This window comes from Vigna radiata, unplaced genomic scaffold, assembly GCF_000741045.1.
Source record: "Vigna radiata var. radiata cultivar VC1973A unplaced genomic scaffold, Vradiata_ver6 scaffold_361, whole genome shotgun sequence".
In the NCBI taxonomy this organism is placed as follows: domain Eukaryota; kingdom Viridiplantae; phylum Streptophyta; class Magnoliopsida; order Fabales; family Fabaceae; genus Vigna; species Vigna radiata.
In genome coordinates, this window is record NW_014542356.1 from 167,253 (window position 1) to 181,581 (window position 14,329).

Sequence of the window (14,329 nt, forward strand, 5' to 3'; positions counted from 1 at the left end):
AATTCAAACAATTCATTTTCTCTCTCTCTTTTTTCAGTCTAACCTGAATTCAATTAAAGATCAGAAAATAACCCTTAATTTTGTTAAAAAATAATACCTTTATGGTATAAAACTGATAAAATGTATTTTAATTTGGATTTGAATAAAACACCCAACTAAAGTAGATTGACTTGGCTGATAAAGTCATAAAAACAATTTGAAGAAACACTGTTTTGATAAATCTTTGCCTGTATTCGATTTTTCTAATGAAAAAAATATTGAAACATCCTCGTTGGGTCACTATTTACAGTAATGAATTTTAAGAAATATTAGAAAAAGATTTTATAATTAAATGCTGTAATGTGCTTTATAACGTTGCAGGGAATGATACATTGTGTATGAGAGTACATTGGCCTTTTGGGGTCTCCTTAAAAGAAACAATGCTTCTCTTTCTCTCTCTCTGTATTTGAAGAACAAAAACATATTTCTTCTCAATTTCCTCTGAGAGGGAAAGAAAGTGAGGGACTTGTACTGAATTTTTGGCAGCACAGCACATTGGGTCACCAAACAACTATGTCTCTTGGGTATGCCGAGAAGCTTTCCTACATAGAAGATGTGGGCAACGTTGGAATGGTCGAATACTTCGACCCATCTCACGTTTTGCGAGAGAAAGTGTGTTCCTTGTCTCCATTATCGTTCTAGAATATCCTATTTATTGTAATTGTTCTCACTATTGCTTGCCCTTGTGCCCTTGTTGCATGTGATAACTTTGTTGGGTGATGTTGATCTCTCTTATGCAGCTTGTGTCTGCAGGGTGCTACATGGAGAGACCCTTCTTTGCCATGAATTTATGCTTGTGTTTGTTGTTGTTATGTGCTGCTAAAAAGAATGGCCTTAATTTAGTGGTGCTTGGTGATTAGGCTGAAATGGTGGAATTTAGAGTTGTTTATGTGATTACATGCATGATTGAGTGTTTGTAATACTGTATTAGGGTGTCAAATAATTTGGTTCAAAAGTTTAAATTGTGGATGCGGATGCGATTTTGTTGCGATCCTTGACATTGCATGAAATTGCAGGTAAATGCGGTTGCAATTGTGGTTGCTGTGAGCCCAAAAACCTTGATGTTGCGGCTGAGATCGCCGTTGTAGATCAATTTTTAAAACCGTGCTTTAGAATAGTTGAACTGTATGAGGGGTTTGATGTAGTGAATATGCTTTGAAACATTGAAATTTATCAGGAGGGTGCTTAGGTATTTTTCGGATTGTATTTCACCTCAATGTGGGAAAGCTTTATGATAGACATTGGTCGATTATGCTGAAGATGATTAATAATGGTGGTGCTATTTGTGTAACTGTTAGACATTACTTGTTGTCTTGCATAAAGTTCTAAGCTTACTGATTACTTTTCTCAGTATGGTTTTCATCAGAAAGGGAGGTGCCATTTGGGTTGTCTGGCCAGGGGATTTCAATTTTCAACCACCTACTTAGGGATTAAATTTCATTGAAATTTTGCCATTGAGGATATTGCTGGGGGGTTGTTTAGGCTTTTCATTTCTGTTTGCATCGTTCCTCTTTTTTTTGAACAACTATTGCCTGGTAGATACCAGGGTTGTCATCATAGTTTTCACCAGCTGGGCCATTACAATATATAGTTTCATAATCAGGTGGTTTTAGTACCATAATCATTAGAATTGTTAAGCATGAGTACCTGTTTTGATGGGTGATGTTCCCATTCCTAGTGGATTTTCTATGGTATTTATCCACACGTGTGCAGTGCTTTGTCCATGCAGATATGTGTATTCGTACATTTGAGTTATTTTTTCATTATTGGTTTCTTTTATTATGCTGGATAGCCGTTAAATCTTATGGCATGATTCCTTTATCTTGTTTCTTTCAACCATTTCACTTTATTTATTTTTTCATCTGCTAGGTTAACTTTCGCTCAAATTTTCAATTGTTTTCTTATTTTAAATTAAATTAGAATATAGCATACCAAATTATCACCTAGTGAGAAGTTTTCATATTAAGACTAAAGAGTCTACATTGGGTAAAAAAAGGAGTCATTACCCACCCTCAACCAAAGTTGACTCTTCATTTGCTAACATAACTTTTCTTTCTTGGCAGATAGATCAACTAGCTATTATGATAAAAAAGGTATTGCTTGCAGCTACTAACTAATGTTGATATTAGCGAATTTCCTTTCTGTACTTAGGTTTTTATATAATCCTTGCTTTTTAATTCGTTTTCTTTTTCTGCTTGCAGAGTAAGCATCTAGTGGTGTTTACAGGTGCAGGAATATCAACTTCATGTGGTATACCTGATTTTCGAGGGCCCAAGGGAATATGGACGCTTCAGGTGATCATTTTGAATCTTGGAAATGCTTCTACCATAATCAAAATTAAAATTTTATTCCTTTTGGTGATTCACATAGTGTGAACGAATGTTTGACTATCTCAGCAATTTCTATCAGATTTTGAATGTAAATACTAGTAAGAACAATGCTGTTAATTTTTTATAGTTGCAATATATTTACTATAAATATTTTTCTCCAATTCTTAAATTTAGGATTATAAACTCAAATATTATTAGTAGAGAAGTGGCTTAACTAGTTGGAAGTATACATATTTTTTTGTAGTGAAAGTGAACAGAATAATAAAGTGCATTTGTCTAGAAGTCACCACTTCTTTTATTCCAACACGTAAAAGACCACAGTATATTCTAACAATTTCAGCTTGATTTGAATAGTATTTTCTAGTCAAGAACATAATGTCGCCAAGTTTATATGGATTGAAATAAATGTGCAAGAACGTATCCCATCAGTATAGTAAGTTCTGTACAACTTAAAATCTTGTTGGGAATTGGAATATGAGAATTTTTTACTTATGTGCCCCTTATGCTCATGCTTGCTTGAATTAACGTTCAAAGCAGTAAATTTAAGTATTTATTGTTGTAGCTGCAGTTGTGCTTGATTATCCTCTTCACAGTTTACATGAATTTGTCAGCTACCCTAATAATTAGTGACGACAATGTCGTCTTCTGTGGTGTCTATAAGGAATTTGTTCTCCAACAGAAAGAAAGATGCTGGTGTTTTTGAACTTTGAATTTATATATTTATACCACAACAAGAGGCACAACATAATATATTAACTGATATAATTGTGGCAAGCTATTAAAAAGAAAGTCAAATTCTATTATTCTTTGCTAGTACTCATTCTTTCAGAAATCCGAATCTTCTTTTCTTTTTGTTTATGAATTTCACATGGAGATCTGCTCATCCAATTCTCCTTGTTGCTGCAGCGAGAAGGTAAAGCCTTGCCTGAAGCATCACTGCCATTTCACCGCGCAGCACCAAGTTTGACACACATGGCTTTGGTTGAATTAGAAAAGGTTGGCATTTTGAAGTTCGTCATCAGTCAGGTAGACTCATTGTGTTTTTTTTTCCTATGTATATCTCACTTTCTTTAGATATGAAAAACCTTTAGGTAATAATATTTTGAATTGTTTGTTTTAGCCATCTTTTTATTTTCTTATGATAGAATGTTGATGGTCTCCATCTTCGATCTGGAATACCAAGGGAGAAACTAGCTGAATTGCATGGGAACTCCTTCATGGAGGTGTGCCCTTCTTGTGGAGAAGAGTAAGTTTTGATTGCACATTAAATCCTACTTTTGCATAATCTTCTTCTCAGTGGGATTTAGTTACTCATGCATATTCAAGCATATTTTGTCCATGAAGCTATTAGTACTTATAACACAGATGCAAGTACTAGAGAAAAATATTCAAGAAAAGATTCTTCAGATTCATATATGTCTGTGTGTGGGTGTGTGTGTGTGTATAGATGTGTATCTTGCAATGGAAGTACATAGAGAAAAGGAAACAGAATAAAGTTCACCCCTAGGCCTCTATATGACATACTGGTACAACACAAAACAACTTTTATACTACCTCAAGTTGGTGTATATGGATTGTATGTTTCAAGCTTGAAATATATATATATATATATATATATATATTGAATAAAAGTTCTGATTAAAGATTTTGTCAAAATATCTATAGTTGATTATTGAAACTAACAAACTCAGTACAAATTTTCTTGAACAACAATTTTTCCTGAACAAAATGATAATTTGTGTTTGGTCCTCTCATGAAATACAAAGTTGGGAACAATGTGAAGTACTGCTTGATTATGATACATACACCTTCATTTACTGAATTTCATAAAATGTTAGTTTTTGATGAAATTGTATTTTCCATATAAGTTCAAAAGGGAGTATGTCATTGCCCTCTATTCAACTTTAGCACTTGACTGGACAATTGCATTTTATTTCTTGTTTTTCCAACAAATAATAGCCCCTCCAATGAAATTACTATATCCAAGAGTGGAACATTTATCTATAAGAGATCCTGTCTAATCATCACCACAATACCCAGAGATTTGGAGGTTTCCTTTATCTGTATATAACAGACCATTTCCTAGAGCTTTTTTTATGTATTTGAGGATGCAAATGATGACATTTTGGTGATTAAAGAGTCTACATAAAACTGACTAATTACACCAGCGGCAAAAGACAGGTCAGGTTTAGTTACAGTGAGATAACTAAGTTTTTCAAGAAGTCTTCTATATCTCTCTGGATCTGCAAAATATTCACTTTGTTCAGCCTTTAATTTTTCACTGGGATCCATATAACTATTCATGGGTGTAGTCAATCTTGTGAACTTGTAGGAAATTTAAAGAATATTTTCTTTGAGAAATTGCTATACCTTCCTCTGATTGAGTCACTTTAATGCCCAAAAGGTATTTGAAACGTCCAAAGCCTCTGGGTTGAAAGTGATTACAAAATTGCTTCCTGAGTTGGCAACATCATTCTCTGTGATAACTATGTTATTAACATGCACAATTAGGTAAACAAAACAACATGGCTAAATTTTCCTAACAAAGCACGTGGAGATTGTTTAAGACCATTATACACAAATGCAATCTATAAGCTAACCTAGACTCCCCCCAAGTAGCAAACCTGGAAGGCTATTCCATGTAGATTTCCTCCATATCACCATGAAGAGAAACATTCTTGATATTTAATTGATGGGTATACCAATGGCAAATAACTGCCATGGCAAAGAAGAGTTGTACCATAGTTATCTTTACATTGGAGAAAAGGTATCGTCACCATGATCAAGGCCATTTATCTAAGTGTATATTTTGGCCACTAGTCTAGCTTTAAGACGATCTATTCACAATATGACCCAACTTTAATGGCATAAACCTATCGACATCCAACTCTCTTCTTCCCCAAGTGGAAGAGGCTATTATGGTTAAGAGCTTGCATTTTAACAATCGTGACTTGTGACCATCTAGGATGATCAAGTACTTCATTCATGTTCTTTACGAATCACACAGAAGACACAAATGAGATAACCGACAAATGGAATAAGACAACTTATGATAGAGTAGAAAATTATAAATAGGATGATGATGGCAGGTAAAATTAATACCTTGAGCAATGAGCTAACCTAAATTATCATTTTCAGGAACCATGGTATTGAGAGTTGATGGTGACGGACATAGTGAATTAGGGTGGCGATGGTAGTTCAGTGGAGATGGAACTTCGATCATTACTTTCAATTAGGGTGTTGTGAGGAGGTGATTCCAAAAGATTCAACTAATGGAATTGGTAAGACTTGCTGGAAAATGTCATCATCTTGTATGAAAGAAGGAAATAAAAGAGTCTTTTCAAAAAGGGTGACACTAGTAGACATGTAATACCTTTTTGTTTTTAGAGAATAATCCCCTTTTCGGAGACTAAAATATCCTAGGAAGATACTTCTAATGGCTCTTATCGAGAGTTTGTCCAAACTTGGAGATACGTCATGAATAAACACAACCAGAAAAATGGGGAGAAATATGAAAAGTGGTTCATTTGGAAATAGAATAAAATAAAGAATATTATTTTCATGAAAAAAAGAGAGAATTTTTTTTTTTATATGAAAGCTAGTAGTAAGAATAGCATTTTCCTTGACTGATTGGATTTTGTGTTAGAGAGATGCTCCAGATCTGGTGTTGCCAAAGAAGATGGTGGCTGGTGGCAGCTAAAGGCATTTTCCTTGATGGACAATGACAGACAAAGTATGATAAACCCTGTTTTGATACCAACTTGAGAAAAATATGTGAGAAAAGGTACTTGAGAGATCTTTCTTAGATCTCTCTTTAGATTCATATACATATATATACTTGAGAGAGGGAGAGAGAGATCTGTATCTTGCAACAAAAGTACAAAGAAAAAGAGAAAAGGAAACCAAAATTGAGAATATAAACTATTCTAATACCAGTATTTATCAACAAAAAAAGACAACTAAATTTCTTTCATCATTAAAGTTCTATCCCAGTTTCTGTTTTTTAATCTTATTGATTATTTATTCTATTTTTGTAGCAACTGCTACATAGTTGGCATGGTTTTGTCTATTTCTGTTGTTAAGTCAATCATGTAAAAACTTTGGTTCATATCTATTTTAGCCATTACTATTACGCTTACTTTTCTTCAATATTTAGTTTTTCTCTAAAAAGGTTCTATCAAAATATCCAGCTTGCTCTTGATGTACAGATGCTACACGGGAACCCATTCTGGGTGACCTTTATATTATGCTTTTCTCTAGGTTTGCTTTTTTGTTGTTTATTTTATGTAACAGACTAACAGTATCACAGTCATTTTCTAAACATTATGTCTTGAAAGAACTGTAATCTAATTTTACAATTATACTCTTTAAGGTACTTTCGTGATTTTGAGGTAGAAACTATTGGTTTAAAGGAGACATCAAGGCGTTGTACAGTATCCAAATGTGGGACAAGACTTAAGGATACTGTCCTTGACTGGGAGGTACTAGACTGTTCATTTTTTTGATGGCAATTTGGTTGATTCCCAACATTATAATTTTGGCTGCAATTTGTCACATGGGTTCTATTGTTTTCTCTGGTATTGGAATAGAATTTCAAACCAATGGAATTGTCATAAACTGTACTGCAACATAGTTTGATGGAAGGCTTTTCTTTAAATGGATATTTGGCTGCAAAATCAAGACTTCATAAGTAATGCACTTTGTTAGAGACACGAGTAAGTGTTTTTGTATATTTATTGTGTCCTTGCTTCATCTATAGGGAATGGAAGAGAATATTATAACTTCTTTTTCCTTCAAGATATTGAACTGGAGACAAATGCTTTTCTGCTGTTTTTTGCTGAGACTAGATACAATTATGTCTCCCCCATTTGATCTGCCTTGAACTCAAAGATGAATAAAAACATGTTTTGGGTCAAGTGTTGATCATGCTGTTGCAAGGAATATTGATTTGCTAACTGTTGTAATATTTTTGAAAACTTTGATATAAACGAAAACTGGTTTCTGTTTAACATCAACCAACTATCAAACAATCTGTCTTTTCTCCACTTTTCATGTTGCCACTGTTGTCCTTTTTTTGGGCTGCTTTTAAATTTAGATTCATGGCATAACGTTTCAGTATTTTGGCTTAATTTTTAATTCATTGGTGGCTGATTGGTGGACATCATAAACTATAATGAGTGGCTGGTAGTTGTCAAAGTTTTGTAAACTTGCTCGTTGAGGTTCTTAGTCTTCCTCCTACTATCATTCTGGTTTTTATTGGTTTGTCATGAATGCTACTCTTTCACCACCAGTTCTCAATTATATAATAATAGATGATAAACGATACCTTACTTATAAACTCCAGTGAGAAGGACAAATAGCTCAGTCTCTTGCTGAAAAGTGGAATACTTTTATTTTGGGGCTCTAGTTGAAGTTGTACATTGATTCTATTGTCCTTAGCCAAGCGGAACTGACCAGCTGTTGATTCATTTGTCAACGTTTTTGAAAGTTATTGTGTCCAGGGAGATGATTATGGACACATTGACATACTTTTTCAGCTGCACAGCGATGTTTCCCTTTAAAACAAGTCTGTGTCTCTGTACGTGCAGGATGCATTGCCTCCAAAGGAGATGAATCCTGCTGAGAAGCACTGTAAACAGGCAGATATAGTGTTATGTTTGGGTACAAGGTAATAAATGATTTTTTTTTTCTTATCACTGCAACAGTTTTGTTTTCTCTTTCATCTATTATTTTCAGTACTTTGCCATCATTATGCCTACTTATCTCTCCTCACTTGTTTGTCCACACTTATACGAGCTCAATTGTTCATTACTAAATGGATAAAAGTAGAACAAGTCTTTATTTCTTAACATATAAACGTTGACTTTAGTTTTGTGGCAAAAGCTTTGCTGCTCTATAATTCCAGAGTGTAGTGAGAAACTTAGTTATTGCATTAGAGTGGTAAGTTAAAAGGACCCTCAGGTTTTGCTTAGTCTTTTCCTAAACGAACAGCCCTGGATACCCTTCTTTAACATAGTTATATGTAGAATCCCAATTGGTATGTCTGGTTAAGTTCAATGTTCAATGGGTATTTTACTACTTTGGAGGGCCATTTTGCAGCACAATTGGTACTGAAGTGGCTTGTATTGTTAGTTTTATTACCACCGAGTGGCCAGATTATGATAGCAATATGTTTAACAAGCTCAAAATAAATCTGTGGGTATATTTCATGTCTTTGAATAAAAGAGTCGTGCATGATCAATTTTCCATACCTTCCAAAACTGTATCGCTTTGCTATATTTTTCACGTGGTGTATCATGGCTAAAATCTCAATGCAGCTTACAAATAACTCCAGCATGCAACTTGCCTCTGAAAGCACTTCGTGGTGGGGGTAAAGTTGTTATTGTAAATCTCCAGGTACGCTGCTCCTTTTTTTTTTATTAGTTTGCTTCTACGTGTTAATTGATTTTGATACCATCTCCTAACTTCTACTGTGAAATTTTCTTTGCTGTTTAATGAGATTAAGAGCTCTTACTTTTCTACCCTTTTCTTTGCAAATATGAAATTATTATTAAATTACCTTTTGAAATCTCGAGGTAGAACTTGTAAATTGGTATTTAATTCATTCTATTTCGGCCAAAAACGAGTCATTGGATACAAAGGATCAACTACTACATCAGTTGACACATAGGTTCAAGGTTTGGAGAGTTTACACTAGGAAGAATAGAGGGAGGAAATGCAGAATGTTAAGTTGGCAGAGAAAGAGAGAGAGAGAATAAAGGAAGAAGGTTCTTACTGATTTGTGGTTTACACTAGTATATGGGTGGGAATGTGGGGTAATAGGGTATTACATTATAGTTATGAATGGAGAGAAATAGCTCTCTGTAGCAGCTTGGCTCTGTGCACTAGAAGAATTATTTCACTGTATTACATTTACTAATTCTCAGACTTAATACGTACTCATTTCTTCGGGTTAAGTTAATTGCTGTCGAATCTAGTTGTGTGGTTCTAGTTTGCATCATTCTCTGTACAATGTTTTACTCTATTTTATATTTGATCCTTATGATTGTCTCATCTGTCATTGCGATCGTAGTCCTTGGTTGTACCATACCATGTAATAGATCTTTGGCTTAGCTGTTACAATAAGCTTATGCATGTTGCAAAAGTAATCAAGAGTGCCCTAATTTACTGGCAATTTCACTAATTCCAAATCAACTATGGCCAGTGGTCAAGATATGCTGCCTTAAAATTCTGGGATGTTTATGGTTGTTAGAGCTATGATGGTATCAAACTTTAAGTATGTGTCTGGATTCCAAGTTTCAGAGCTTTTTCTATCATACTTTTATGATTGTTTGTCCACTATTCTTTTCATTTAAACTATAAATGCTTGGACTCTACAGAAAACTCCAAAGGACAAAAAAGCCAGCTTAGTCATACATGGGTTTGCAGATAAGGTATTTGTTCTGAATCCTTTATTATAGGTGTTTTCTTTTCCATTATTTTGTATTAAAGTCTTCACTAATTTTAAGGTTGCAAAAGAGCACTGGTAGACACATGTACATGTAATAAAGTTGCCTGCACTTTGACTTGTATTGTCAAGCACTCAGATTACAATTGAATTCATTTTAGTCTTTTAGAGTTCGATGGAGTTGTATGTTATGGGCTTCATTATTAAATTAAACTAACACAGACATGTAGACACTTAGCAACAGTTTATCCTGTATTAAACTTCTATCGATATAACTTGTAATCCTTTTATACGAATGCTACAGAAGTTATTATCTGGTGACATTACTAGCATTCCACGAGAATAACATCAACAATACAATCATGGAGCTCTGTTTTCCTTTAAAAAAAAAGAAATTAAGTAATCATTCAGCTCCTTTTGACCATGTTTCTGAATTCCTTTGTGGTCCAATTTCTTAATGTACATGACATGTCAAGTTATCAATCCTTATCTATTTTCTTTATTTAAGAAATTTCTTTTGTTTTCATATCCTAAGATTTTCAGGTTAAGGTAGATAAGTTGTTTGGTTTTTTAAATTGCCATGAAGAATAAATGCAGATTTGCTTTAATGCATTTTGACAAGCATTAATTCTAACTGGAGCAGGTAATTGCGGGTGTCATGGACCAGCTTAATATGCAGATTCCTCCATTTGTCAGGATTGATCTTTTCCAGATTGTTCTAGTGCAAGCTTTGAGCAATGGTAACTGATGTTTTATTGTTACGGTTAGATATATTAGATTATTAGATATCTTAAATAGATATCTTATCTTTATTTTTTATCTTTAGTTACTTTATTATTATTCTTTATTTATATTTTGAACTTAGCTCACATTTTTTTTTATTACAAAATACATCTTATGTGTATTTTCTATACAAGGGAGATTAATCCCATATAGTTTTTACTATATTCAATAGTTTCTTTTAAGCTACATCTCTGCATGTTATCATATTCTAATGCATTCAACATGTTAATTCACATTCACACTCTTGATTCATCAATGCTCGATGGTGCTATAAAGCTGTGAAAATCATAAATTGTATTCTTGGATCTTTCTAGCAAACTCTTGGATAAGTTTCAATTCATGTCGTATTATGATGGGAGAATACTCAAGTTGTTAATAAAGCTTTCAAGCTTCAATAAGAAATGTTCTAATTGTTTTTTTATTGTAATTAGCATTAGTTCTTCTAAACTAAAACCAACTGCCTCCGGATTTCTTAGTTGTGTTGAAATTACTGAACAAAGCTTCCTTCTGACATAATATTATCAATGTGTCATCTTATTTCGGATATTTTCTGTCGACTCATTTGATGCTGTATAAAAATTGGTTTCCTTGTTCACATTCTCCCAATTCATGGCTGAGCACTGCACACAAAAATACTAATATACTGGAATGACTAGTTATTACATGAGGAATTGATACATATCTATTACATAGTCTGTTAACTTGCATGGCAGATAAAAGATATGTGAACTGGACTCTCCAGATTGCCAGTGTTCATGGACAAAGAGCCGCATTGCCTTTCATTGAGTCTGTTGAGGTGAATCAACATGTTCATTCTCTTTTTACTCTAATTTTGGAATTTCTTTAGAGATGTGATAGAAACATTCATTTTGCCTTCACAAAACAACTTATATTTTGGGGAAAATGTTTTTATTTTTATTTTTTTGCAGAGGGTGGGGGGGTTATTATTTCAGGATCTTTTCACTATGAAAGTGGTTTTGCCTACTACATTAAGGAGGGCCTTGTACTGAGTCTAAGACTTAACTTGATTTGGAAATTGAAATTTATTCTAAAGTTATGTTTATCCCTTTTCTAGTCTCCTTTGTATCTCTCTTGCTCAACCCTTCCTGTTTCCTTTTAAGAGAGAGTAAGAATGGAGCTTTCTAGTTCATTCTTCCTGAACTCGTGACTGGCATAGCTTCCTTCCCTTCACCAGTCTCATGCTTTTGTGAAAAAAAGAAAAAAAACTCGAGCTAGAAATTGATCAGTGTATCTGTCCTTGTGCTGCAGGTCTCCTTCTTGGACAGGGAAGATTACAAAGCAGCCATTCTAGATAAGCAACCATTTCGGCTTAAAAGGTTTCCACCGACTGTACAATTCCTTGTGGCATTAATCAAATTTTACCCAATTTATTTATTGGTCCTTACGAACTAGATATGATAAAACCTAATTTGAAAGAACTGTGAAAATCTAGAGATGAAGTCTAGAATCCTGGAAAAGAACTCTTCATTTCTTTGTGTTGCTTAATTTAGATACTTTCAATTGGGCTTGTACCTCCTCCTTACATTTTGTTGACTGATACCTCAGGAGAACAGCATACAACAAAGCATTTGAAATGGTTCTGAAACTCAACTTCAGTGATGGCTGTGGTTGCTCATCCCTTGAAATTGATGTCCCAGTTGATTTTAAAGTGAGATATGTTGCTTAACTTTTACCTATCTTCTCTTATGGCGTCTCATTTTCATAGCTAACTTAAAAGTGTCAATGCAAGCTTGTGAAACACCATTTATTATTTAAAAGTCCCACTCTTTACAAGTATGAAGGTTGAATCGACATTTTCCTTTTCTCATTGTTTCTTTGATGTCCAAAGCTATTTTCTTTCATCCAAGAATGATTTTATAAATAAAATGTCTGGGACAGATCTTTCTAGCAAATGCCTTACCAGAAAATTCATGGTGGCAGGTTTCAACTGACTGCTTTGTCTTTGATAAGGACTACATATTCCAAAAGCTGAGAGACAAGGCAGTTCTTGAATCAAGATGTGGTCAGAATGGTGTTATTGAGAGAAAGACCATTTTGACACCTAGAAGTGATGTCACTACCTATGCCATTGTGACCAATGTTGTTCAGTACAGCAAAACATGTAAAGCAGCCCTTGATTCTGTAAGTAATGGTGATATTAAAAAAAGAAAAGCTAGTGTGACAGGTACAGGATCATCTAGGAAGCGTTCAAAAGGGTCTTCCAAGTGTAAATCCAGATCAGGTAATATTAGGGATCATATGTAGGTTTTGTAAGAAAAGAATTAGAAACTCACCAGAGACTGAGTGAATTTTGTTAGATGTTACACTCAGTTTCCCTTAAACGGTGTTGCTGATGCTAAAAGGCTTTTGATACCATATTACTAATATAGCAGGTGTTCTTGGTGTGGCTATTGGAATGTTTCTATTATGAAAATTCCAGACAACTTGATGTGAATGATAGGTGTACAAGGAAATTTAGTTTGAGAAATGCTCAACTTCTGTAAAAATGTTCTTTTTGTCCTTTATCCATAAGGGTGTTCTTTTTTTACCTTAAAAAGATGAACATCATTCTAATACGTATTAAATGTGTTTTCGATCATTGCATTCATACATTCGGCAGTAATTCCTTTTGGAACCATCAAGTTTCCTTAAAATTTTCAATTAATTAAGGATAAATGTTAGTTAATTATTTTTATTACTGGCGAAGGATGATCAAGTGAGATGGCTCTTACAAAAAAAATTGAAGTTAACTTTTAAATAACTACCTTCTTCCTTTTGTTACTAATATTATACTGTATTTTTTTGTCAGAACAAGAAATGAAAAAGTCAATTAAGATGAAGAATAAAATATAGAATATTTAAATATAGAATAAAGTGTTTGGTTAGGTAAGAATGTGACATCCCAAAATATAGCATACACTTATATAATTTAAGACGTGAGCATAAATGATAATAGAAAGCAGTCAAGAGTGTTTAATTAGTTAAATTAGGATTACAATAATCCAGGAAATTTAGAGGAAATTAAAACGTGCAAATTCTTAGTATCTCAAAATACAGAAGATTTAAAAGGGCATAAGAAAACTCCTAAAGATCTAGGCAGCGACAGTGCCTTCGTTCTCTTCCAGGGCGTTTTCCAGTGAGACCTCATTCTCCTCTGCTCACATCCAAAAATGGATGATCATTGCAAAAGAGAGACATACAACACACAAACAAGGCAAGGGTGAACTAATTATATAAATAAGAAACATACAATAGATTTCTCATGTGATCATATGAAAATGAATAGAAAACAAAGCAGATTTATAACATACAACCTAAACATGTGAAGTTCTAGACTTGACTCGTCCGGACTTTAAAATGAGAGTCAGGCTATGGCGAGTCTTGCACCCGTGGTGACTTATGAAACTTGGGTTCCCCACCCTGCCACACTCACGAGGTTAGTCCGTTCCGGGCCTTGAGGCATACTGGGAGCCCCCAAGACTAAGGACCTCCTGCTACTTCTCACCACATGGTTCAACCTCTCTAAGTGAGTTTGATTGACCATTGAAGCGTCAGAATTACTCCCAAGGCTGGGCCCCTACTTTCATCACTTTGTAATCATATATATATATATATTTTTTATCACAATCAACATATACATAATCTCAACAATACCTTACTCACCAATCACAAATTTTAAAATAATCATTCTCTAAATTAATCTAAGTTAATCAATTCCATAATCTTTTAC

The 14,329-nt window shown here is 34.0% G+C and overlaps 1 protein-coding gene across 1 annotated transcript; it reads left to right on the forward strand.

Annotated features, from left to right (window-relative positions):
- The first annotated feature begins 391 nt into the window (after window positions 1-391).
- On the forward strand, window positions 392-13,008 carry LOC106779609 (NAD-dependent protein deacetylase SRT1). Its single transcript, XM_014667757.2, has 14 exons — window positions 392-651; window positions 2,103-2,132; window positions 2,241-2,333; window positions 3,276-3,395; window positions 3,515-3,615; window positions 6,742-6,850; window positions 7,958-8,037; window positions 8,687-8,765; window positions 9,749-9,802; window positions 10,460-10,556; window positions 11,313-11,395; window positions 11,869-11,936; window positions 12,166-12,268; window positions 12,541-13,008. The coding sequence occupies exons 1-14, from the start codon at window positions 553-555 to the stop codon at window positions 12,862-12,864; spliced, it is 1,440 nt and encodes a 479-aa protein (XP_014523243.1). The 5' UTR covers window positions 392-552; the 3' UTR covers window positions 12,865-13,008.
- The last annotated feature ends 1,321 nt before the right edge of the window (window positions 13,009-14,329 follow it).